This window comes from Urtica dioica, chromosome 6 (assembly GCF_054948205.1).
Source record: "Urtica dioica subsp. dioica isolate 48M chromosome 6, U.dioica_male_clone48M_v1_H2, whole genome shotgun sequence".
NCBI classification, from domain to species: Eukaryota; Viridiplantae; Streptophyta; class Magnoliopsida; order Rosales; family Urticaceae; genus Urtica; species Urtica dioica.
The window spans coordinates 42,240,628-42,267,514 of record NC_142761.1 but is presented as its reverse complement, the minus strand read 5'-3'; the positions used below and the strand labels follow the sequence as shown (position 1 = coordinate 42,267,514).

At 38.0% G+C, this 26,887-nt stretch overlaps 6 protein-coding genes and 1 pseudogene across 8 annotated transcripts; 1 reads left to right on the top strand and 6 right to left on the bottom strand.

The window, feature by feature from the left end:
* Positions 1-366: 366 nt before the first annotated feature.
* On the bottom strand, positions 367-2,409 carry LOC149394334 (disease resistance protein RPP2A-like). Its single transcript, XM_089616767.1, has 3 exons — positions 1,791-2,409; positions 1,382-1,675; positions 367-954 (listed from the first exon to the last, which is right to left on the bottom strand). The coding sequence occupies exons 1-3, from the start codon at positions 2,151-2,153 to the stop codon at positions 625-627; spliced, it is 987 nt and encodes a 328-aa protein (XP_089472893.1). The 5' UTR covers positions 2,154-2,409; the 3' UTR covers positions 367-624.
* LOC149394333 (putative disease resistance protein At4g11170) lies at positions 2,408-4,316 on the bottom strand. Its single transcript, XM_089618313.1, has 4 exons — positions 4,227-4,316; positions 4,107-4,121; positions 3,780-3,838; positions 2,408-2,900 (listed from the first exon to the last, which is right to left on the bottom strand). The coding sequence occupies exons 1-4, from the start codon at positions 4,314-4,316 to the stop codon at positions 2,408-2,410; spliced, it is 657 nt and encodes a 218-aa protein (XP_089474439.1).
* Positions 4,317-5,791: 1,475 nt separating this feature from the next.
* Positions 5,792-9,090, bottom strand: LOC149394332 (uncharacterized). The gene is made up of 5 exons (XM_089618312.1): positions 8,875-9,090; positions 8,266-8,748; positions 7,137-7,899; positions 6,731-6,983; positions 5,792-6,137 (listed from the first exon to the last, which is right to left on the bottom strand). Exons 1-4 carry the CDS (start codon positions 9,088-9,090, stop codon positions 6,961-6,963), a joined length of 1,485 nt encoding a protein of 494 aa, XP_089474438.1. The 3' UTR covers positions 5,792-6,137; positions 6,731-6,960.
* A 57-nt stretch (positions 9,091-9,147) lies between these two features.
* Positions 9,148-15,222, bottom strand: LOC149394331 (TMV resistance protein N-like). The gene is made up of 3 exons (XM_089616765.1): positions 15,005-15,222; positions 11,674-12,155; positions 9,148-10,384 (listed from the first exon to the last, which is right to left on the bottom strand). Exons 2-3 carry the CDS (start codon positions 12,150-12,152, stop codon positions 9,205-9,207), a joined length of 1,659 nt encoding a protein of 552 aa, XP_089472891.1. The 5' UTR covers positions 12,153-12,155; positions 15,005-15,222; the 3' UTR covers positions 9,148-9,204.
* Positions 15,223-19,232: 4,010 nt separating this feature from the next.
* On the bottom strand, positions 19,233-21,101 carry LOC149394330 (uncharacterized). Its single transcript, XM_089618311.1, has 2 exons — positions 19,680-21,101; positions 19,233-19,310 (listed from the first exon to the last, which is right to left on the bottom strand). Exons 1-2 carry the CDS (start codon positions 21,099-21,101, stop codon positions 19,233-19,235), a joined length of 1,500 nt encoding a protein of 499 aa, XP_089474437.1.
* Positions 21,102-21,785: 684 nt separating this feature from the next.
* On the top strand, positions 21,786-22,664 carry LOC149394329 (F-box protein SKIP23-like; annotated as a pseudogene).
* Positions 22,665-24,891: 2,227 nt separating this feature from the next.
* Positions 24,892-26,612, bottom strand: LOC149394328 (uncharacterized). Of its 3 annotated transcripts, none has more exons than XR_016299721.1 (4): positions 26,459-26,612; positions 25,828-25,973; positions 25,406-25,747; positions 24,892-25,297 (listed from the first exon to the last, which is right to left on the bottom strand). XR_016299721.1 is itself a non-coding variant. In XM_089616770.1 (4 exons), exons 2-4 carry the CDS (start codon positions 25,850-25,852, stop codon positions 25,273-25,275), a joined length of 303 nt encoding a protein of 100 aa, XP_089472896.1. In that variant the 5' UTR covers positions 25,853-25,973; positions 26,459-26,612; the 3' UTR covers positions 24,916-25,272. The 3 variants fall into 3 exon arrangements, 1 of the variants encoding a protein (XP_089472896.1); XR_016299722.1 differs by having other exon boundaries at positions 24,907-25,297; positions 25,406-25,658; positions 26,448-26,612; XM_089616770.1 differs by having other exon boundaries at positions 24,916-25,297; positions 25,406-25,658.
* Positions 26,613-26,887: the final 275 nt, after the last annotated feature.

The window sequence follows — 26,887 nt, the reverse complement described above, 5'->3', positions numbered from 1 at the left end:
GAGTTGACTCAGACTGCTACAATTAGTGAGATTCAAGTGCTCGAGATTTGAGTTGCGAGAGAGATCCGGTAGTTGACTCAGGCTGCTGCAATTAGTGAGATCCAAAATCCAGAGATTTGAGTTGCGAGAGAGATCCGGTAGTTGAATCAGGCTGCTGCAATTATTGAGATCCAATTTCATGAGATTTGAGTTGCGAGTGAGATCCGGTAGTTGACTCAGGCTGCTGCAATTAGTAAGATGCAACACCTCGAGATTTAAGCAGCGAGAGAGATCCGGTAGTTGACTCAGGCTGCTGCAATTAGTGAGATTCAAGTGCTCGAGATTTGAGTTGCGAGAGAGATCCGGTAATTGACTCAGGCGGCTGCAATTAGTGAGATTCAAGTGCTCGAGATTTGAGTTGCGAGAGAGATCCGGTAGTTGACTCAGTTTGGTCCAATTAGCAAGATTCAAGTGCTTGAGGTTTGAGGTGTGAGGGAGGTCCTGGAGTTGACTCAGGCTGCTGCAATTAGTGAGATTCAAGTGCTCGAGATTTGAGTTGCGAGAGAGATCCGGTAGTTGACTCAGGCTGCTGCAATTAGTGAGATCCAAAATCCAGAGATTTGAGTTGCGAGAGAGATCCGGTAGTTAACTCAGGCTGCTGCAATTAGTAAGATGCAACACCTCGAGATTTAAGCAGCGAGAGAGATCTGGTAGTTGACTCAGGCTGCTGCAATTAGTGAGATTCAAGTGCTCGAGATTTGAGTTGCGAGAGAGATCCAGTAGTTGACTCAGGCTGCTGCAATTAGTGAGATTCAAGTGCTCGAGATTTGAGTTGCGAGAGAGATCCGATAGTTGACTCAGTTTGGTCCAATTAGCAAGATTCGATTGCTTGAGGTTTGAGGTGTGAGAGCGGTCCTGGAGTTGACTTAGATTGTTGCAATGTTTGAGAATCAAGACTTCCAACTTTGGCAAATCCTATTTGAAAAAGTAACCGTGATTTATGTTATAAGTCAGGCAGTATAATTGATTGAAAATACCAAATATGCTTCTTAGTACCTTAAGGTAGTGATATCAAACCTTGAAGTTTTAAAAAATGGTGATTCGAACCAATACCAAACTTCTCTGGCGTACTTTAGTGATATAACTAACTATTTTATACAAAAAATAAAATAAGCTAATTATTTAACATCTATTTAGCGTTTATGCTGAATAAATAGATACTTTCTAAAAAAATGGATTACAAATTTATTATGTATTTCGAATGTGCCCTTTTTATTGAAAATATGAATGGAAGTTCAAGGAGGTGAAATCTAGAAAAAAAAAAAGTTATGGGTCAAATTGCAATAATTTGAACGCTAGAATATATGAACTGTTGTGTTAAAAAATACCTGAAAAACAATACCTTATATTTCTGGCTCCAAACCCGTTCAAGTTTGTCACTTTGATCAATGCACACCTCGCGAAGATTCTTCGGATTAAAACTCTCTGGCAAGCACTTCAAGGGGCAACCCGTCCATCCGAAATATCTTAGTGTAGCGGGAAGGAAATCAAGATATTCAGGGAATAAAATTTTGCCATTGTACGAAGACCAATCAATATAGAGAAACCACAGATTGCGCATTTCTTTACAGACTAGAGGGCTTATGTCAGATTGTGGCATATCCTTCAAGAAAATTCCTTCAATTTTTTGTGTCCCCTAATCACAGTTCATACAAAAAAAAATAACCACATTATGATTATTATACAAATGATAATAAAGTGTGATTGCAATTAAGTTTTAAAGGATCTTGATATTCATAAGCATGACTTACTCGATTCTCTTCCAAGACATGGCAAATATCTGATGTAGACCACAATCTACTACGCTCTCCCGGATCCTTTGACTCTCGACAAACAATTTCTTGGCCCATTTCTTGGATCAAATCATGCATCCGTATATCTGTACCCAAGTATTCATCCACAGTGATGAGAGCCTTGTCAATGAGAACACTGATTCCCGCAACAACTCCGGAATATCTGTACCCAAGTATTCTCTTGATCTTATCCATGTCTTCGCCTTTAAGGAAGTAGGCAATATCGAGAAACATGTCCTTGTTGCTCTGGCTCAGTCCGTCGTAGCTCACTCTCAATATGTCTTGGACATCATGGTTTGGAGTTGAGTCAAGTAACTCCATTTCGCTTTCCCATTCTTCGATGCTCCTTGAATACAAGTGCCGACCCAAAACCGTGAGAGCCAATGGACTGCCTTTGGCGTACTTCTCGACAATTGTCTCCGCCAACTCTGAGTATTCCTCGGGCGGAGATTCATCTCCTTCTTCACCAAAAGCTTTCGAGAGAAAGAGACGACTCGCATCCCTAAAACTCAAGTCCTTAATTTCGTGTATTTCGTCGGCTTTGATAGCCCTGAGCACTTGTGAATCTCTGCTCGTCACAACATTCTGCTACCTGGAACGAAGCATTCACGATCTATGGCCAGAAGGTCCAATTGCTTTACGTTATCGACATCGTCAAGGACTAAAAGAACATTCCTTTGGCGGAGTCTATCTTTTTCGCGAGGAGTGACCTTTTTCAAGTTCTTCTCTTTCAACCGTTCTGAGAAAACTCTCTTTTGCTGGTCCGAGGATTGGTGCTTCGTAACTTCCTCTCTGACGTTTTCAAGGAAAGAGAAACCAGGGAATCGATTACAGAATTTGTTGAACAGGACACGGGCGATTGTTGTCTTTCCGATGCCGCCCATTCCCCAAATTCCAATGACACGAGTGTCCTTGTTCGTTAAGTTGACACATAAAGATGGCTCAATCTTTTTCAAATTGTTATCAATTCCAACAAGACCATTTGTATCATAACTAGAAGTAGAAGGTATCATTTTTAATTCTTCCATGACACATTCAACAATTTCTTTTATCAAGTCGGACTCGGACCTGAAAAATGCAAATAAACTGTAGTCAATAAACATATCATCGAAAAAAAAAATTACAAAGTTAATGAGTGTATTACATCAAACCTTTAAATTATTTTAAACAGAAAGACGGGGCCTTTGGCGCAAATTGGGAAGGACCCTACATCATCCGAGAAGACTTCGGAAACGGGGCATAGCGATTACAACGATTGAGTGGTGAAATGGAGAAAAATCCTTGGAATGCCGAGCATCTTCGCCATTTCTTTGTCTAAACACTTCCATTTTTAAATTCACAAAGCGGCTTGGTCGCATGCATTGTACTTTCAAATATAAAAAGCGGCTTGGTCGCATGCATTGTTGATGCAGCGGAGTATTCAAAGATAGGAGATTGATTTAAAAAAACCAAAATAAAAAGTAACGTAACCGGATAGTCGAACTTGATCGTTGATTCGCACACGAATAACTGATCGAAGAACCTTCCTTCGCCTATTGATTCGCTCGTGAATGCTAGACTCGGGACATCCAATCACCGTTGATTCGCGCACGAACACCGGTTTTTGGGCATTAACTCGGAGCTCGCTCACGACGCTCGAATTTGGGAGAAACACTCAAGTTCAATTTTTCATTTCATAAAATATCTATCTTTTACAAAACAAGTCACCAAGATTTATAGTGCATCTTGAGACCTTTTATATACCAAAAAAATTATGAATGTAATTAGAAAATAAATACAATTCAACACACATTAATACCTCGAAAATTAAAAATAAAAACTGAACAGTTGCAAAATCGGGCAGAAGCTAAACTGTCCATTTTGATAGCCCAAACGTCGTAATTAGGCTTAAATCATGAGACCCCACTATGTAGGTCTTGTTTAGAAGGACGTTTCCACTCAAAAAACACTACTTCTTTGTCCGTTTCGGAGATCCCGGTTTTCCGAAAACTGTAGCCCGTTTTGCCCTGCATCAATTGTACTTTCAAATTTAAAACGCGGCTTGGTCGCATACACTTTTGATTTTCAATAGTATATATTCCTTTTTATTTATGTTGTTTTACTCGGTACCCAGAAACATGTCTTTTAAACTAATTCAGCAAAATAAACTTCAGGGCAGGAAGGCTACGCACATAAAATTCAAACAACCTTAGATATCTTTAATTTTTTTCTTTTAGAATAGAAAACTTAAGTTTATTAACTACATCGTTATGTTCAGTACTTAGCCCTTGTTACTTGGTCTTTATCTCGCTGAATTCGCGAACATAATAAAAACATAAATAAAATAAGCTCCGACCACGAAGAAATTATCTCAAAACCCAAGAGGGAAAAATTCATTAATTTGTTGCTCCTCACTCTCTCCACAACCCACCCTCTCCTCCGAAGCCACCACACCACTTCACCAACACCCTCCTCCTTCTCTCTCCGCCTCCTCGCCGCCGCCATCCTCGCCGACGACGATGACGAAGATGACGGAGAAGAACAAATCTCTGGCGGCAGAGAGAGTTGCGCGTACTCGTAGCCGATCATGGTACGCCTTTCAGTGCGTTTTGCATGTGGGTTTCGTGTACTTTGATGATCGGAGGACCAAGAAATTCTCGGATCTCCTTGGATTCCCACCACCTGGGACTGATCTCGATCGATCGGCCCGCCCGTCGTCCACGCTGAGAGGCAGATCTGCCACGAAGAACAGCCTCGTCGCCTCTCACTGCGTCCTCCTCTCCGCGATTTGTCACGAAGAACAACCTCGTCACCGAGAAAAACTCCGGCGCCTCTCACTTCGTCCTCCTCTCCGCGATCTGCGTCCAAAGGTCCCGATCGGAATCATGGACTCCGCGAAGAACAATTTTTTTTTGTTGTTGCTCACATTAATAGTATGTTCGTGTAAATAGAAAACATATTTACATTATATTCGTGTAAACACGAAGCATATTTACCGTATATTCATTGTAAACACGAAGCATATTTACCGTATATTCATTGTAAATACGAAGCATATTTACAGTATATTCATTGTAAATACAAAGCATATTTACAGTATATTCATTGTAAATACAAAGTTTTACAGTATATTCGTGTAAATAAACGGAAAAAAATTTGGAAATATTTTTGGGCACGAAAATTCTGGAAATTATGAATATATGGAAGACAAAATAATACCAATAAATGAAGAATATATTTACAGATTTCATCCATAATGAATTGCCACGAAAATATAAATTAATTACCTAAAGTCAACGCTAAAAACTTCCAAATACATAATAATAAATGGGCTGAGAACTTTCAAATTTCAAATTTGAAAACTTCCCTATTCGGTTTCATTATTTAATTCGAAATTTGAAAAAAAAAACTGCCTAATTAATAAAATCTGCCGAATTAAATAAGGGCAAAAGTGTAAACCTAATTTAATTAATAAGCTGCCACGTAAGCAATATGGCTATTTACAGAAAATTAACGAAAGGTTGGCTAAAAAAAATTGCTAATGTTTAAGATGGCTACACAGCCAATTCTTTGATAAAAAAAAATACCACGTAATTAGAACTATATCTTCATTTGTATCAAAATAATTGTCTCGTTGAGACTTTTGCACTTCGCAGTGTTAGCAAATTTATTGAAAATGGCGGTGTATATAATATGCTAAGATGTTTTCAGATTTAGCAAAGAGAAAGACAGGACATTTATATAATTAACAGAAATTGTGGACACTAATCTAAATAGACATTGGTCGCTGAACTTGTATCAAACTTTCTAGTTTTAATTATATATAAAATCCAAAATTATCAATACTGATGAACCAGTTTTTTTTTTTTTTTATTTATTCGTTAATTTTGTTTTTTCACTTTTAATACTTGACTAAAAACTTTAGTTTCAACCTGTGTCCAATCACTTTCTCTTAAGTTCTTCTGTATTGAGAGTACAAGTAAAAACAATAAACATATATTCTGACCAGATATTACTATAAAAAAAATATTGATTTAAAGAGAACTACAGATACCTTTTGAAGGAGCTGAACACTAAAAGAAAAATTAAAAAACTTAAAAAACTGAGAGTCAAAGTGAAGTTCACGGGCCATCCGTTCAGCTAAAAAAGGCTAAAAATAATACCTTTGTATGTTCTGTTCCAAATTCATTAAAGTTTTCTACCACATATGGCTAGTTCGCAGAGCTTCTTCGGATTACATGTTTGTCAAGAATTTCAACGTCCAATAATTCCACTGGAAATACCTCAGCATCAAGAGCTCAAGGGAACAAAAGGACCGAAGCATGTCTGTTCACAAAATTAGAGATATACTATTATTTCCAGATAACAAAATGAAAATAATCGCATGTTTAAAAATTATGTAAAAATCCACTTTTTTTTTAAATGGTTATTTTTTCCCGTCGTTAATAAAAAAAATACCACGTAATTAGAAGTTTAGAACTATATCTTCATTTGTATTGTCTCGTTGAGACTTTTGCGGTTCGCAGTGTTAGCAAATTTTTTGAAAATGGCGGTGTATATAATATGCTAAGATTTTTTCAGATTTAGCAAAGAGAAAGACAGGACATTTATATAATTAATAGAAATTGTGGACACTAATCTAAATAGACATTGGTCGTTGAACTTGTATCAAACTTTCTAGTTTTAATCATATATAAAAGCCAAAATTATGAATAATGATGAAACAGTTTTTTTTTTATTTATTCGTTAATTTTGTTTTTTCACTTTTAATACTTGACTAAAAACTTTAGTTTCAACCTGTGTCCTACCACTTTCTCTTAAATTCTTCGGTATTGAGAGTACAAGTAAAAACAATAAACATATATTCTGACCAGATATTACTAAAAAAAAAATATTGATTTAAAGAGAACTACAGATACCTTTTTAAGTTTGGGTTTCAAAGCAGCAGCACTTTTACTAGGATTAGCCATATCTCGGAAATAAAGCAGAATGTATCTTCATGTACGTCAAGACGCTCTATAACTCCGGTTACTTTGAACTACACTTGCGTTGCACCAGAAACATCGCTGCAGTCCTCAGGGCCATAGTCGAAGATCCCTCGCTTTGATAGCAAAAACACTTCGAGATTTCGTCCCCAGGAAGCCAAATGTCAACTTCGCGAACATGGCGCAACTGAGATAGATAATTGTTATAGCATTTCCAATGGAATTAACACGTCAATGTATATATCTTTTTTTATAAAAAATAGCATTTGTTAATTGGAGATAATATTTGTAAAAAACTAAAAGTTATTTGTCATGTCTAAAAACAAAGAAATGTAAATACCTTTGGTTTTGTAAATAACTCTGGTTTTGCAAAAAACGTCCGGAAGTTGACTCAGGCTGCTGCAATTAGTGAGATCCAATATCCAGAGATTTGAGTTGAGATCCGGTAGTTGACTCAGGCTGCTGCAATTAGTAAGATTTAAGCCCTTGAGATTTTTGTTGCGAGAGAGATCCGGTAGTTGACTCAGGCTGCTGCAATTATTAAGACTCAACTGTTTGAGATTTGAGTTGCGAGAGAGATCCGGTAGTTGACTCAGGTTGGTGCAATTAGTAAGACGCAAGAACTCGAGTTTTGAGTTGCGAGAGAGATCCGGTAGTTGACTCAGGTTGCTCCAATCAGTAAGATCTAAGACCTTGTGATTTTTGTTGCGAGAGAGATCCGGTAGTTGACTCAGGCTGCTACAATTAGTGAGATTCAAGTCCTTGAGATTTGAGTTGCGAGAGAGATCCGGTAGTTGACTCAGGCTGCTGCAATTAGTAAGATTCAAGTCCTTGACATTTGAGTTGCGAGAGAGATCCGGTAGTTGACTCAAGCTGCTGCAATTAGTAAGATTCAAGTCCTTGAGATTTGAGTTGCGAGAGAGATCCGGTAGTTGACTCAGGCTGCTGCAATCAGTAAGATTCAACTCCTCGAGAATTAAGCATCGAGAGAGATCCGGTAGTTGACTCAGGCTGCTGCAATTAGTGAGATCCAATTTCCATAGATTTGAGTTGCGAGAGAGATCCGGTAGTTGACTCAGGCTGCTGCAATTAGTGAGATCCAACTTCCGGAGTTTTGAGTTGCGAGAGAGGCCAGGAAGTTGACTCAGGCTGCTGCAATTACTGAGATGCAAGTACCAGTCATCTAAGCAACGAGGGAAGTCCGGAAGTTGACTCAGGCTGCTGCAATGAGTAAGATTCAAGTACACGAGATTTAAGCAGCGAGAGAGATCCGGTAGTTCACTCAGGCTCCTGCAATGAGTAAGATTTAAGTACTTGAGATTTGAGTTGCGAGAGAGATCCGGTAGTTGACTCAGGCTGCTGCAATTAGTGAGATGCAACTGCTTGAGATTTAAGCACCGAGAGAGATCCGGTAGTTGACTCAGGCTGCTGCAATTAGTGAGATTCAACTGCTTGAGATTTAAGCAGCGAGAGAGATCCGGTAGTTGACTTAGGCTGTCCCAATTAGTGAGATCCAATTTTCTGAGATTTGAGTTGCGAGAGAGATCCGGTAGTTGACTCAGGCTGCAGCAATTAGTAAGATTCAACTCCTCGAGATTTGAGTTGCGAGATAGATCCGGAAGTTGACTTATGTTGCTGCAACTAGTGAGATTCAAGTACACGAGATTTAAGCAGTGAGAGAGGTCAGGAAGTTGACTCAAGCTGCTGCAATTAGTAAGATTCAAGTCCTTGAGATTTGAGTTGCGAGAGAGATCCGGTAGTTGACTCAGGCTCCTACAATAAGAAAGATTTATGCCCTCGAGATTTAAGCAGCGAGAGAGATCGGGTAGTTGACTCAGTTTGGTGCAATTAGCAAGATTCAAGTGCTTGAGGTTTGAGGTGTGAGAGAGGTCTTGCAGTTGACTTAGATTGTTGCACCAATTGAGAATCAAGACTTCCAACTTTGGCAAACCCTATATGAAAAAGTAACCGTGATTTATGTGATAAGTCAGGCAATATATGATTTAAGGGTCAAATTGCAATAATTTGAACGCTAGAATATATGAACTGTTGTGTTAAAAAATACCTGAAGACAATACCTTGTATTTCTGGCTCCAAACCCGTTCAAGTTTGTCACTTTTAATGCACACCTCGCGAAGATTCTTCGGATTAAAACTCTCTGGCAAGCATTTCAAGGGGCAACCCGTCCATCGGAAATATGTCAGTGTATCGGGAAGGAAATCAAGATATTCAGGGTATAAATTATTGTATAGGTACCAAGGCCATTCAATATTAAGAAACCACAGATTGCGCATTTCTTTAAAGAATAGATGGATTATGTCAGATTGTGGCCCATACTCCCAGCAAATTCCTTCAATTTTTTGTGTCCCCTAATCACAGTTCATATATACAAAAAAAAAATGACCACATTATGATAATAAAGTGTGATTGCAATTAAGTTTTAAAGGATCTTGATATTCATAAGCATGACTTACTCGATTCTCTTCATAGAGTACATGGCAAATATCTGATGTAGACCACAATCTACTGCGCTCTCCCGGATCCTTTGATTCTCCACGAACAATTTCTTGGCCCATTTCTTGGATCAAATCATGCATCCAGATCTGATCCCTCGCATTGATTCCCCCAGTTATGAGAGCCTTGTCAATGAGAACACTGATTCCTGCAACAACTCCGGAATATCTATACCCGAGTATTCTCTTGATGTCATCCATGTTTTTCCCTTTAAGGAAGCAGGCAATATCGAGAAACATGTCCTTGTTGTTCTGGCTCAGTCCGTCGTAGCTCACTTTCAGTATGTCTTGGACTTCATGGTTTGGAGTTGAGTCAAGTAACTCTATTTCGCTTTCCCATTCTTCGATGCTCCTTGAACACAAGTGCCGACCCAAAACCGTGAGAGCCAACGGATTGCCTTTGCCATATTTCTTGACAATTGTCTCGGACAACTCCAAGTATCTCTTGGACGGAGATTCATCGCTTTCTTTACCAAAAGCTTTCGAGAGAAAGAGCCGACTAGCCTCCCCAAAACTCAAGTCCTTAATTTCATGTATTTCGTCGGCTTTGGTAGCCCTGAGCACTTGTGAATCTCTGCTCGTCACAACAATTCTACTACCTGGACCGAAGCATTCACGATCTATGGCCAGAAGGTCCAATTGCTTTACGTTATCGACATCGTCAAGGACTAAAAGAACATTCCTTTGGCGGAGTCTATCTTTTTTGCGAGGAGTGACGTGTTTCAAGTTCTTCTCTTTCAACAGTTCCGAGAAAACTCTCTTTTGCAGGTCCGAGGATTGGTGCTTCGTAACTTCCTCTCTAACGTTTTCAAGGAAAGAGAAACCAGAGAATCCATTACAGAATTTGTTGAACAGGACACGGGCGATTGTCGTCTTTCCGATGCCACCCATTCCCCAAATTCCAATGACGCGAGTGTCCTTGTTCGTTAAGTTGACACATAAAGATGGCTCTATAACATGCAAATTGTTATCAATTCCAACAAGACCATTTGTCTCGTAACAAGAAGCATAAGGTATCATTTTTAATTCTTCCATGACACATTCAACAATTTCTTTTATCAAGTCGGACTCGGACCTGAAAAATGTAAATAAACTGTAGTCAATAAACATATCATCGAAAAAAAAATTACAAAGTTAATTTGTGTATTACATCAAACCTTTAAATTATTTTATACTTCTTTTTTACATAAATATTATATACTTATAGGGTCATTATTGAAAAACCCTTATGAGTAACTAAAGATATTTATTAATATTAAATTTTAAAAAAATAAATAAACATCTATTACTCGTTGTAAAATGAATATGCATTAAAAACTGGGTTTTGCGACTAAATAGCCAATTAAATTTTTTGAATTTGTAAAATAGTCAAACCTTATAAAATTAATGAAATAATATAAATGAAAAAACTGTACGAATTAGTCAAATAGCGTCCTTCATTTAATATTATAGCCTAATTATCACAATATATATATATATATATATATATATATATATAAATATATATATGACTTCGTATTTATATGAGAACCACAAAATTTTGTATATTTATAGAGAATATTACATATCTCCTCCTCGAAGATCTCTGGGACAGTATTTTCAAGAGTATTGGTCTATGGATATCTACTCTAAAATCTGTTTTTTCGAGTTTTAGCCTCTCTATACTATCCCGCGATTGGCCAAGTGCTATCTAGTTTGTATTTTGCTTTGCTCTAGATGAAGCTTTCTTTTTCCCCTTTTTTTAATATATTTTTCAGTTTCTGTTAAAAAAATGTATATATTATCATATTCGGATACAAATATAAAGGTTAAATATATATGAACGATAATTAATAAATAGAAAGTTGTTAAAACTATAAATAAATAAATAAATAAAAAATCATTTAAAAGCTGGACTTAAGGTTTATGTCAACTACAACCATTTATCAAAGAGAAATTTCATTAATTGGGCTTAATAAGTCATTAAATATCAAGATTAGACCCTAATGTTTAAAAATATCTGAATATGGACTTTTGGTCCAAAATCGGACAAAAATACCCCAATGTTCGAATTGGTTGCGCTAGGATTAGAATTTTCGGTGGTCGAGCTCACCGCTGAGCTCGTGGGGTTCGGGGCAACGCCCCAATTCTTGCCCCGAAACTGAACACATACCCAAATTCCTAAAAAAAAAAAATCATTTGAAAATGAGAGAAAAATATGGGTTTTTTGAATCAAGGGTATTTTTGTCCGATTTTGGGTCAAAAGTCCATATTTAGATATTTTTAAACATTAGGGTCTAATCTTGATATTTAATGGCTTATTAAGCCCAATTAATGAAATTTCTCTTATCAAATAAGGTTAAATCCAGATAACTAACAATTTACCTCGCGTCTGTCGAATTAAATCCGGATAAATCCGCAGTGGTTCTCAGAGATTCCTGCCACATCTTCAACTTTTCCGAGTCGTGTCCGAAGCGTGTTTCGAGTTCTGAGAATGCAACTTCGAAGCTTCTCTTTTGGTGGCGTATATTCCTGGGCTCCACCTTGTAGAACACGGGTATAACACGCTGTTTATCTTCTTTCATGCAACGGACGATGTGGTTGAGCTCATCCAGACACCACCCAGATTGGGCATAGTTCTCTGAGAAGACGATTATCGAGATCGCCGATGCCTTGATTGCTTCTAGAAGCACAGGCGAGATCTCGTCTCCTTTCTTGAGGTCCTCCTCGTCTATGAAGATCTTTATTCCTTTATCGCGCAAAGCGTCGCAAAGAAAGCTAATAAAGCCCCAGCGTGTGTCCGTGCCTCGAAAGCTGATGAATACGTCGTATCTTTCGACAGAGGTACTCGGAGAAGAAGCCATAAGCTGTAAATATGATTTGGATTACCTGGATGTAGGATTTTATTTTTAAAAAAATATATAAAATACTACGGAAAAAAAAACCCAATATAAAAGTACTGTACGTTAAAATAGTTAATTTGTGTATAATAAACCATAAATAATACATTTATATACGTATATATATATTAGCTCTAATTTGTATTCAAGTACAAGGTTCGAGGTTCGAGAGAATTTGATGCCGAATTATCCATGATACCGAAATGGAAGAAAATCACAAAAATCCCAACAATTAAATACATGATCTCTAGCCTTTGTTTTTTTATTATTATGCTCTTTATTTTTATTATTATGTTTCCGTTTTTAGTTATGTACTTTCAGAATTTGTGGCAATTGTTGCCTTTATCGTTTAAGCTTCATTTTCCGTTTTTGAACCTTATTTATAAAGGGTTGCATGATTTTGTAAGAGAACAGTTTTTTTGAATGAAATGAAAATTGAGACTTGCGAGTTTCCCCCAAATCCGACCTCGTGAGTGAGCGTTGAGTTTGATGCCCGGAGTCTAGCATTCGTATGCGAATCAATAGGCGAAGGAGGATTCTTTATTACTTTCGAGAAACAGAAGATAGAAGATTCTTAATCTAGAGAATGAAATAATTGTATTGAAAGAATTGAAAAGATACAAACGTATTTAACACTGATTATCAGAACTAACTAATCTAAGAAAACAGGGAAAAGAGAAAGAATAAAAGCTGACTCAGCAGCTGACTAAGCGAGACATAAAGGAATAAAATGACAGGGAAAGAATCAGTGTCGTATTACTCCCCCCTCAAGATGGAGAATAAAGGCTTAGTGAAGAGATCAGCCAGCTGGTGATTTGTCCTAACTGGTAAGAACTTGAAATGCTCACTTCAGTCATTGACAAATGACGAAGAAGTTGCTGAAGCCACAGAATCTCCGACGTCGCTAAGCCAAGTGCTCGATACTCTGATTCCGCGGACGACCTGGACACGGTGGACTGTTTCTTAGATTTCCAAGAAACGAGTGAATTTCCCAGAAAAATGCAGAAGATCTGGATGCGACCATGGAGAAGTTGCTCCTACTCTCCACCATGATCGATGATTGGTTGAAGAGGGAGGAACGATATTCTTAGAGAAAAGGTGGGAGATACTACAAAAATTGGGTGAAGAGAGCCTCAAATTCATCAAAATCCAGTTTTTCACTTTTACGCACGCCAGTTGTTCGACGAAATGCCTCAAACCCACAACACACGCCCCAACCCTAACAACGTGCCCATTATGCACCGGACAGCACCAACACCGCCCCACAAGGACCAAACAACGCAGAAAATCTCATCGCACACCAAGCGTTTGAGAAAACGTTGACCAGATATTGGCCCTCTGAGTCGCAATTGGTTCTTATTCGAGGAGTCGGAGGACGAGAATGCCGCTTGCGATAAGCCGAAGAACGACGAGCCCATATACGATGATTTTGTGGCCGAGGAGGTGGAGTATGCCGAGACTATCTACGATGAGCCCACGTACGACGACTTCGTTTACGATGAGACGGAATACGGAGATTCCATGTACGGCGACTCCGTTTACAACGAGGCGGAGCACGGAAAGACCGTGTATGACGAGGCGGAATATGGCGTGGCAACGTACGACGACGAGGTGGAAATCGGAGGGGCCGTGTACGATGAATCCTTGTACCACGAGGCCGAACATGACGAGGACAAAATTACAGATGAGACTAGTATGTCTTTCGTGGTTCAAACGTCGTTTTTGGCCTCAACGAAAAAGGTCGATATTTATTGGGTCCCCATCAAGACTACCAGAACGAGAGCACCGACCGGACCGAGCAAACCTTTACCAAAAATTATTCTCATGACTCGATTCAAGGAAGAGGTTAAAGAACCCAACATAAATTTTTCTTTGGTCCCTGATGAGCTTCCCAATATGCTATCAAAGCAACCTCCTGAAAGAGCACACAACAAGTTTACAAAAAAAGTTTGAAGAAGAGCCGCCCGACGTGACGATGGAATAGATCAACCCGAGGTGCCACCTGACATTACTAATGCCCACACGCCTCAAATAAATTTGAGGACGAATTTTCTCAACGCCGAGAGAATGATGCCGAATTATCCATCATACCGAAATGGAATGGAAGAAAATCACAAAAATCCCAACAATTAAATACATGATCTCTAGCCTTTATTTTTTTATTATTATGCTCTTTATTTTTATTATTATGTTTCCGTTTTTAGTTATGTACTTCGCATTTGTTGCCTTTATCGTTTAAGCTTCATTTTCCGTTTTTGAACCCTATTTATAAAGGGTTGCATGATTTTGTAAGGGGACAGTTTTTTTTAATGAAATGGAAATCGAGACTTGCGAGTTTCCCCCAAATCCGACCTCATGAGTGAGCGTTGAGTTTGATGGCCGGAGTCTAGCATTCATGTGCGAATCAATAGGCGAAGGAAGGTTCTTCGATCGGATTATTCGTGTTCGAATCGACGATCGAGTTCGACTATCCCTTATTTCCGCTGCTACATCAGAATTCCTCGGCAGGGGAACAACACACTGGACGCCCTTGCTTGTAATGTCATTTTATTTCAATATGAATTTGTTTGGATTCCAGTCTGTTCATGAATCATCAAACTTTTATAGTTTACTCCTACAATAATAAATTACTAGGTGCGCTTCTCTACTTTTGTTAATTTACTTTTAGTACTGTTTTACTTTCTTGTAATAAAAAAAGCAGTTGCTCCCTTAGTCTTGTTATTTTTCATACTCTCACAGATTACAGTTGAAAATCTAAAAATTTCGACTTAATTCAGCAAAAACAAATTCTCAGTGATTAGTTACTAACAATTTACCTGGCCCCTGAATCCCGGGCGGATGAACTCTCAGTCGTTTCTGAAGCGCCTTTTGCGTTCTTAAAAATGCAGCTTTGTAGCTTCCCACCGAGAATCTGTGATAACTCGATCGCTCCCTGAATCGCAGATGAGATTTTATGTGAGGATAGTAAAAGAATGAAGAAGAAGAGAGAATACGGAGATAAGACTGTGACTCTGTGCGTGGCTAGTTTTGTCTGAGCTGTACTAGAATATAAAGGAAGCCACAAAGCATAAAAATATTGACTTTTCTATGTCATTTTCGCTGTTTTAACGAAAAAAGAGAGGAAATTTCTTTAAATTTGCAAGTTGTGATATGTATTCATATGACGCGGTATTTTCTTCAATTGTGTAGTCTTGTTTTGGCTGGGTTCATCTGTAGTTGTCTCGAATTCAAGGACTTGATTTTTTCCACAGCGCGCACAAGAAAAGAACAGAATAATTAGTGCAATGTTCACATTGGGGCATCACAGAAGAAAACTAACAAAAAAATAATAGCTCATCTTTCAAAATAAAAATAATTAGATACTTGTAGATAATAATTGTAGCTTTATATATTCTTGAAAAAAGCCTATGAAATCAGGGCTATACCACCCCGGATGTAGCTTCAATGTCACTGAAGATTCCTCGCATTGATAGCAAAACCACTTCGAGATTTCGTCCCCAGGAAACAGAAAGTCAACTTCGCGAACATGGGGTAACTGAGATAAATCAATGTTAGAACGTCTCTAATGTAAAAAAAAAAAAAAAAAAAAAAAAAAAACAAAAAACTTTTAGCTTACACTTAAAACCCACACTCCAATATACTATCCTTTGCTATCAATCTAAAAATTCAGATATGATATTTACACTAAATATTTAGCATGAGACTCATCAATATTGGCATACAAAGATGGGTCCCAATTTTCAAATGAAAAATAGCACGAAGATATAATTTAAAAACTAGACCATCTCAAGTGGACAAGTATACCATTTCTTATTCTATAGATTTTTGGCGCAAATAATCTCACATTTTAAAGATTCTGTTATTTTCTCACCTTTTTTTCATTTTAGTCCCTAATTATTGATTTTATAGCATTTTTGTCCTTTCCAAAGAAGCATTTTTTTTTAATAATAATATGCAGCATCTAAACAGCCTAATCACTAACTTGAAGAGGCTGTTTATGAAAGTAAAGTTGCTTTAACTGTTACTAGTCTTTTTAGGATCAAGATTTAATAAATTTAGTTACTTCTACATCATTAACAAGGTATTTTAAGTTGTAGCACATTTTATGTTTGTTTATTATGTGTTGAATTTTCAAATTAAAAAATAAATAAATAAATTCAAAAGTACAATATTGCAAAAAAATTAGTTGGTTAAAAAAAAAAAAAAAAAAAAAAAAAACCTTGACGAACAGAATGTCAATATCGTAGAATTAGAAACAACATAAGGAAACTTTCTAGATAAATAAGATCTTGATTTTTTTAGTATATGTTATAATTTTTATGCAAATAATCTGACAATTTGTGATTGTGTCCTTTTTAGTCTTTGGAATAGCATTTTGGTCCTTGACAAATAAGTAGATTTTTTTTATAGAATTTAACACCTAAACAACTTTTAAAAAAAGAATAAATGTTACTTTTGCTCCCTGAATTTTGGTGGTGCTGAGAATACAGTTCTTGTACTACAAAAACTCAGTTTTTAGTCCTTAATATCAGATTTAGAATAGAATTAGGCCTTCCGTGTATTATTTCGAGCAAACGTCAGTTAAGTTTACCATTATTCCAGAAGTTACGAATATACCCTTAGTTTAAACCATTTCAAAATATAAATGAGATATTTTATGATATCAGGTATAAATGATATCAAAATGGAAAGCCCCAAATCTTGTTCGACAGACAAAATGAAGAGCTAGGGTTCAAAAAAAAAAAACCCAAATCGTGTTTGTTTCTTCATCGAGTAAATCGAACATCGTTTCGCCTTCATTCCTTGTTCGCGATGGACAGCAGTGCAAGCATCTCCTCAAGTCGCAAGAAACAGCGCAGCACCATTGATGAACAGCGACACCCATATTGTAATTGTGGTATGAGCGAAATCCGGACCGCATGGACAGGGGATAATCCAGGACGACGCTTCTTTGGATGTTCAAAATATAAGGTAAGTGAATTTGTGGTTGTTCAGGAATTTTCGGACTTGAATCTGGATTTTCAGTATTTTAATTATGTAATTTGTGGATTTTCAGTATTTTTCCATCTCTTTCTGTCTATGAATTGTATCAGAGTAAGGACGATAGAGGGTGCAATTTTTTTCAATGGATGGACCCGCCAATAATGTGTCCGAGGGCAAAGAAAATCATTCCAGGTTTACTGAAGAAAATCAACAAATATGAAAACGTTGGTGAAGAATGGGAATTTGAAGATTCGATGGATAATGGACAATATTCTGGACTGAATGTATCAAGTGATGAATCAAGATTGAATCTCTCAACTGAAGATGTTATAGCCGTGATGCATAGTGAATCCAAGAAAATTAAGTTGTTGCTCTGTGTTGTTGTATTTTTTTTTTGTCTGCTTTTGTTTAAGTAATTAATGCAGTAGTGGTTGACGCTGATACAAGATAACATATGTTGTGTTGTTATTAGAAGAAAATTGGTGTTTTTTTTGTGCATCTTGCGTTTGACACTGAATGAAGATAGGGAAACAGAATGAGATAGGTAACTGTTAAAATGCTCAAGAATCTGTTAACATATTCAAAATACATAACACATTCAAAATACATAACACATTCAAAATACATTAAACATTCAAATGCTCAGGAAACTGTTAACATATTCAAAAAAGTAAATCAGTTTCAAAAGGACTTGGGTTACATATTCAAGTCATATTTTACTATTAAGTTTCTTAAGTTAAAGACTCCCAAAATGACTTGGTTTACACATTCAAGTCGCATATACATCATTCATAATCCAAAAAAGACTAACAACATAGTCATAGCAATAAACCCGGGCTTCTAATCTTGGAATAAACTGCACGGCTCCATTTGCCCTCCTCGCAAGCCGGTTTGAGTATGGAACCGAGGGCTACGCTGTAAATACCATATATGAATAAATCAGATTCATGTATTCCATGATTTTAGGTTAATTTCAATCTAATATCAAGTACTTCAAATTTTTGAAATTTTTTTACCCTAAGCCTGTCCTCTTGAGTTTCACCCTGTGTTGGCTGCGAAGTTTGAGGTCCTTCACTTGTGTGAGTTGACTACGTCGATTGTGTAGCTCCTCTAGTTGTACGTCTTGCTCGTTCATTTCTCTGTAAGAATAATGTTATAAAAATTAGTACAATAACCCTAAAAAATTAAAATTATTCAACACAAATACCTCTTGTTCCTGCTCTCTTCTAAAGCATGTTGTTTTGTTGTGACCATGTTTACCACATCTTGAGCATTTTGTGGTTACATACTGCCGAGTCAACCTTGTGCCTGTACGAGGAACGACCTCGTCGTGTGTAACTCGTCTTAGCTTTTTGGGTCTGCCGGGCTTAGTTCTTTCCGGTGGCATCGACATAGGATTCAAACCTGTCCTTGGCCATTGTTTGATTGGGTTGATTGGTTGGATCATGTTTTCATAAATCTTAATTTGGCAATCCTTTTTATACCAGTCTGACACGTAATTCACTGGCTCGTCATGCTTCTGCCATATGCAACTAATGGCATGTGAACAAGGAATTCCTGGCATGGTTACTACGTTAGATATTGAAGACACATAATTAAGTTAGACATAACCAATTGCACTAACTCATTACCTGATAAGTCCCAACGGCGACATGAACATGTTCGGTGTGCCAAATCGACAATGTACATGGCACCGTACATGTTAGTAACTTGAAACAGTTGACCACCTGCCCAGTAAGCTATATTCTGAGCACTGTGGACTTTGTTTTGCTCAAGAATGTTGTGAATGCGTGGTCCCTGTGCACCGGTCCATTTTTCACAGGCCTTGCGCTGTTTTGAGAAGCGTTGCAACAGGTACAGTCGTATGCGCTCGAGCATTGATAAAATTGGCTTCTGTCTTGCCATTAGGATCGCTCGTGTGCCGTTGAAGCTCTCGCAAAGGTTGTTCAACACAATCTCACATTTAGGAGCAGTCCTAAAATTACATCTCGCCCATTGTTGAGGGCCTTTGCTAGTAAGCCACTCGTAGGCTGCCTGGTCTTCTCTTTTAATGTCATCCATCTATGATTCACACCTACCAGTAGAATAAGCCATTGCTGCCGCCATCATCTTGGTCTTCATAAATTGTCCCCTGAAAACCTGATGAAGAAAGCATGTTAATTTTAGATATGATGATGGGAACTTAGAACTCTGTTAATTTAATCCTGAATTCAGTAAATGTCTCATTTTGTACCTGCAACATTAGTAGAGTATAATAATCATATTTCTTACTCGAGAAAAACTTTGGGAGTTTTTTTTTTGTCAAAAGCACTCGAGTTACATTACATTATCTCGGGTTAAAATTACAAATATCCGTACAGACCGATTCATATTTGTACAATGTATTTCCAAAGAAGCTAATGTTTGAAACAAACACATAGTTCAAGAGAAAGAATTTTCAGCTTTGAGATCAATCACAGCACTATAATCTATCAGTGTCTAAACTACTTAAACTATAATCTAAATTACCTTGATGAAATTGGCTTGAAAATGTCTAGCACAGTGCCTATGTTCAGCTTGAACGGACCCTTCCTCCCACATATCCGTCAATGCCTCTTGTAGACCTTTTTGTTTATCAGATATGAACGTCCAGTGATGGCCGTTGACAATACTTAGATCTTCCCTCAAGAACTTTAGAAACCACGTCCATGAAGACTTGCACTCAGACTCAACGACTGCGTAGGCTATCGGAAAAATACCGTTATTTCCATCGATACCAATTGCAGTTAGTAGTTGACCGGTGTGATGGCCTTTGATATGGCAACCATCAACACCAATCACAGGTCTACAATGTTTAAACCCAGATTTGCAGCCCTGAAAACAGACATACATCCTCTTGAAAACTGTCTGACCTTCTGAAACAGTTTCAGTTTCAAATTGAATGGTTGAACCTGGATTTGAGCGTTTCAGTTCAGCACCATAGCTCCAAAGAGCAGCATATTGTTCTTTATATGACCCCTCGATAGCCTTCTTAGCAATTTTTTTAACCCTATAAGCCTTCTCATTCGAACATTCAAGCACGAAGTCTTGTTGGACTCGATTCATGATATCTGCGGCCGTCAATGAGTCACTGTCTTTGATCTGCTGCATATACTTCTTTGAAAGCCAGGTTGCAGTGGCGAACGAGTTAATGTTAACCCTAGCACAAGTATGTTCAGGCCTCAATGTTTTGATTATGAACGTACCGGTGTCACCCAAAACAGACGCGTAACACGTCCACTTGCAGTTAGGGTCCTTGCATTCTGCTCTTACACGGTCTGAATCGTTTTTCTTGAAGTATATATTTTTACCGGCTTTGATCGAGTACTCTCTGATGGCCTGTTTGAACAGTTTTGAGCTTTTGAACACCAGTCCCAACTTGAAGCTTGGATTCTGCATATCTGCCTCTTTAAACTCCGTGAACGATGGGAGTTTCTTCTTTAAATTTCTATAGTCTCTGAACTTATTGGCTCCTGAGCTTTTAGGAATCTCCGGTACTTCTTCTTCTGAGGAATCGGATTCCACGCCAATTTCTGCATCCATGTCCAAGCTTGTGTCTGTGTCGCTCAAAACAACCTTCCCTTTACCACGCAACACTGAGAGACCAATATCAACGGCGTCTCCATCGACATGAATGTCATCGTCGCTTAACTCAAACCCAGATTCTTGTTGGACATCTTCTACCGCCTCTTGATCAGGTTCAATTTCATCCTCCTGCACATTATCTCCCGCATCTTGCTGCACTTCATCTTGTGTTTGTGTCACCGTCTCTTCCATGAACTCATGTTGTTCCTGTTGAATAAGCTCTTCTGGATCGGGAGCGTCTTGTGTTTGCTCTTCTGGATCAGGAGCGTCTTGTGTTTGCTCTTCCATATTTGGAGGGTGATCGTCAACGTCAACTTCATCCTGCATAGTCGGTGGAGCCAGGACAACCTGATTGTCATTTACACGCACACGCACATCCACGGGGTGCTCACAAAAAATATCAACCTCCCACTTGGTCTTCAATGTGTCTCCAATAGCTTCCAACAAATCCTCGTCGTTATCAACAAATCCTCATTGTTCTTCAACCGCGGAGAAGAACGCGTCGGAGCAGCATTCCCAGGCGATGTCGCCATTTACAAATTCGAATTTAGGTTTTTAGATCGATTGTTTGATTTCTAACCCAGGTTTTTCCTTTTCTTTTACTTCTTAATTTAATTCCTTTATTTCAATTTTTTTATTAATGGAATTACCCATAACACCCTTCTCTCAAATAGCACGTCAGATCCCATGTCCTATTTTAACTACCAACGTTACATATTATTAGACGGAATGACATAAATGAAATTATTTCACACATTAAGGGAAAAACATCAAGTTTTAAAAGTTTAGTTTGTCATTTTTATAAGAATAAATGTTACTTTTGCCCCCTGAATTATGGTGGTCCTGAAATTCCCCCCCCCCCCCCCCCCCCCCCCCCAAACTTTTAAAACTCGATTTTTTCCCCTTAATGTGTGATTCAATTTCATTCAGTGTCCTTCCGTCAAATATTCTGTGAGTTTGGTTGTTAAAATAACACATGGGTCTCACGTGCTATTTGAGAAAAAGGGTGTTATGGGTAATATTCTGCAGCTGCCATGGCTGTTGCTCCCGAACTCCCTCCGGAGATGCCGCGCCGCCGCGTTCCTCGACGTCTCCGGCAACAAACTCCACCTCCTCGACCTACCTGAAGCCTCGCGCTCTGCCACGCGGCGCGGTGGTTCCTCCCATGGCTGGCTCGCAATCCTCGACGAATCGCCGGCGATCCTCCTCCTCAACCCCCTCACGCGCTCCACGCTCCACCTCCCTCAGATCTCCTCCTTTCCCAACGTCCTACGATTCAGCTACGCCGATATCGGCCGTGAATTCTCTTTCCGATCCACCACCACCAACGAACAGTACTCTCTGAGTCTCAGGCAGATCCGAGACACCTTCGTCAAGAAAATAGTCCTCTCTTCGAGTCCTTCCTCATCCGAAGGTTTCGTAGCCATAGTCGTGCTTAATCAGAGCGGCGAATTGACGTACGCGAAATAGGGACACAAAACGTGGAGCTTCATCGAAGAAGCGAAATCGTTCAGCGAGGATGTCGTCTTCGCCGGAAGATTGTTCTGCGCCGTAAACAAACACGGTTCCGTCGCTGTGTGCGACGTTTCGGGCGAATCTCCGGCGGTCTCGATCCTCGAAATGCCGAGGCTTGTCGAAGCGGATATGCAATACCTTGTGATCTCCGGGGATGATCTGCTCTTGGTTTCGAGGTACTTGGATCTCGATCTCGAGGAGCATTATCGGTATCAGACCGTGCGATTCGAGATTTTCCGGATGGTTTGGGGCGGTCCGAGGTGGGAGACGGTCAAGGATTTGGGCGATCGGATGTTGTTCATCGGTCAGAACTCGTCGATATCGTTCGCGGCCAGGGACATACAAATCAATATAAGGTCATGGGAGAAAAATTAAAGAGGAAGGGAAAGTAAAAATAAAAATTCATTGGAATTACCCATAACACCCTTTTTCTCAAATAGCACGTGAGACTCATGTGTTATTTTAACAACCAAACTCACAGAATATTTGACGGAAGGAATGAAATTGAATTACACATTAAGGGGAAAAAATCGAGTTTTAAAAGTTTGGGGGGGAAAATTTCAGGACCACCATAATTCAGGGGGCAAAAGTAACATTTATTCTAATTATAACCACAGATCACGTAATCTTCTCTCTCATAGAAACAGAAATTTCAAACACGAAATCCCACTCCTTCTCCTTCTTCTCTTCTGCGCGCGGCCACCAGCACCAGCCCGAGTCCGATCTTTTCTTCCTCGCGCGCGCCATCTAGCTGAGACCGAGCGCCGCCGTCTTCTTCTCCTCCTTCTCTTCTGCGCGCGGCCACCAGCACCAGCCCGAGGCCGAGCTTTTCTTCCTCGCGCGCACCATCCCGCCGACGAAGAGACACCGGAGAATAGGTGGAAGTGCGCTGGAGAGTTCAATTCCAGCAGTATCTTTGAATGTGGGTTGTGGCTTCATGAAAGTGTTTGGCCGTGTCGTTGATTTTGAGTTTAGGCCGAGTGGTAAATACGAAGCTTATTTACAGTATATATACTGTAAATACGAAACTTATTTACAATATATTCATTGTAAATACGAAGTTTATTAACGAAATATTCATTGTAAATACGAAACTTATTTACAGTATATTCGTGTAAACTAATAATACGAAGTTCAACAAATATCAACTATTAATATTTTCAATAAATATAATTATTATGAACAGATTTCCAGGGAATAATTTGTAACAAAATTAGAAACTAATAACCTAAAAATATGCGCTCATAATAACTACCTGCACGATTTCAAAATTAAAATTTTGAATTTTGATTTTCAAAATTCTCGTCCTAATTGAATATTGTTTAATTAAAACTTGCCGAAAATTAAACTTGCCGGAATTGTTTTCAAATTTCAAACAAAAAAACTGCCTAATACGAAACTGATTTACAGTATATTCATTGTAAATACGAAACTTATTTACAGTATATTCGTGTAAACTAATAATACGAAGTTCAACAAATATCAACTATTAATATTTTCAATAAATATAATTATTATTAACAGATTTCCAGTGAATAATTTGTAACAAAATTAGAAACTAATAACCTAAAAATATGCGCTCATAATAACTACCTGCACGAAAATTAAACTTGCCGGAATTGTTTTCAAATTTCAAACAAAAAAACTGCCTAAAAAAGAAGTTACTAAATCGGTCAAACAAGGGCAAATCAGTAAAAAAATCCTTCTTAAATGAGCTGCCTCGTAAGCATCTAGGCTATTTACGGATTATTAACAAAACGTTGGCCAATTTTAAATTGCAACACTTTTCGTGGCTTAAGCAGCCAATTTTTTGTTTAATTGATCCTTTTCGGATCAAGATATAATTAACATAGTTTCTTTCATATAATAGTAACAAACGAGATATTTTCGGCTTGTTTGTTTCTGCTTTATTCATTCCAACAGTAAAGTCAAATAACGTAAAAAAGCTGTTTGGTTTCTTACTCACTTTTTTTAACTTAGAAATTTTTTCTAAGTTGTATTTATTTTTTGTGAACAAAATGAGAAAAACTTTTTGATGTTTTTTTATCACCCTTCTTTCAAACTTTTTTTCACTCTCTCCCCCCTGTCTTTTTCTCTCGACAACACCACCACATTAACCAATACCCAAACCCTTATGGCCACCACTCTCACCGCTACAAGTTTCCGAACGCGACGGCGGACAATATCTCGGCGCCGCCCACGGACGCCGTACTCATCGTCGGTGTCGGCGAAGAAACGGTTCCGTATGAATATCCAAATCTTGTATGAAAAAAAAAATGTGATTTACGTAATTAGTCTGGAAGTATAAGTGTCCGGAAATTGAAATTTAAGATGGGCATTTTGGCAATGGTGGCGCGTGACATTGTCAGAAAGTTACACTTTGACCTCTTTTTTTCTATTCTTTTTGTATCCGTAGCCTCTTTACTAGCTTATATTCATATTTTTTTTAAAAAAAAAATTAATTGTTGTTCCGAAGTAATAACTAAATTTAATGAGTACTCGATCCATTGATGTTACTAATAATTAGAAAAAAAAATATACTAAAATAAAATAAGTTATGTTTATAACAGAAGTTTACCTATCTTTATAATAAAATCATTTCAAACCAAGAATGCAAAATTCTTTGTTGAAAATATGAGCGTATGTTAATATTGGGTTGTCGATTTTTTTTAAGAAAACAGGGCCTCGTTAAAACCTCCCCGTCCCCAAATAGGTGCGACGGAGAGGAAAGAGTACCCCACTACCTCATATTAAAACTCCGGTTGTCTGGTAAGGATACAAAACAGGAAAGTCGTAATTTCACGGCCCATTTACAAAGTGAATGAGCTACGAAAAGTGACTTCCTCACTGTCCATTTGAAAATTACAAGACTTGAAACAATCAACTGACAAACTTAAAATTAAAGTAAAAAGGAGAGCAAAGCTACTCCAATCTGGACTCGGTTTGTCGTTCATAAAGCAGCGCCAAATAAAGCCCTTTCATCTCAGCCTCCATAACCAAACGCCTCACTGAACCACACACAATTTCCAGGAAGTCGCCGAGCAATCGGACACGATTCTCCAAATCAAGAACTTATCACGCTAACATAATATAAAGTCAACAGTCACGGAGCTTACCTGGAATACCATTCCCGATCTCCATAAACTATAATATCGGTCACCTTGAAGCCTTGCCCTGCATTCAGATGAAGACTAGGAACGAGCCGGTCTTTGAAATCAGTGAAAACCCCAACCTTGTTACCACTCCCAATCACATAATAAGAGTTGGAAATATTTCTGTCTGAGCAGCCATAAGAACCACATTCATATCCTCGAATCTCCAAAATCCCATCCCGCCACTTATCTTCGGAAGACTTTATCCCATGTTTTCCTAGCCATTTTATCAAGGGGTTGAAAACATGTTTTCCGAAATTTATAGGTAGCCATAACATATTGGTTGATACTTTTGAGAATTGAACACTAAAAGAAAAATAAAAAATTGAGAGTCAAAGAGAAGTTCACGGGCAATCCGTTCTGCTAAAAAAGGCTAAAAATAATACCTTGTATGTTCTGTTCCAAATTCATTAAAGTTTTCTACCACATATGGCTAGTTCGCAGAGCTTCTTCGGATTATGTAACGTCCAATAATTCCACTGGAAATACCTCAGCATCAAGAGCTCAAGGGAACAAAAGGACCGAAGCATGTCTGTTCACAAAATTAGAGATATACTATTATTTCCAGATAACAAAATGAAAATAATCGCATGTTTAAAAATTATGTAAAAATCCACTTTTTTTTCAAATTGTTATTTTTTCCCGCCGTTAATAAAAAAAATACCACGTAATTAGAACTATATCTTCATTTGTATCAAAAAAATTGTCTCGTTGAGACTTTTGCGGTTCGCAGTGTTAGCAAATTTTTTGAAAATGGCGGTGTATATAATATGCTAAGATTTTTTCAGATTTAGCAAAGAGAAAGACAGGACATTTATATAATTAACAGAAATTGTGGACACTAATCTAATTAAACATTGGTCGTTGAACTTGTATCAGACTTTCTAGTTTTAATTATATATAAAATCCAAAATTATGAATACTGATGAAACAGTTTTTTTTGTTTATTTATTCGTTAATTTTGTTTTTTCACTTTTAATACTTGACTAAAAACATTAGTTTCAACCTGTGTCCTACCACTTTCTCTTAAATTCTTCAGTATTGAAATGGCACACGCTGCAAACACTATGAAATTGGGGTTATACCACCCTGGATTCACGGCCATCAAAGATCCCTCGCTTTGATAGCAGAAACACTTCGAGATTTCGTCCCCAGGAAGCCAAATGTCAACTTCGCGAACATGGCGCAACTGAGATAGATAATTGTTATAGCATTTCCAATGGAATTAACACGTCAATGTATATTTTTTTTTTATAAAAAAGAGCATTTGTTAATTGGAGATAATATTTGTAAAAAACTAAAAGTTATTTGTCATGTCTAAAAACAAAGAAATGTAAATACCTTTGGTTTTGTAAATAACTTTGGTTTTGCAAGAAACGTTCGGAAGTTGACTCAGGCTGGTGCAATTAGTGAGATCCAAGTACTTGAGATTTGAGTTGCGAGAGA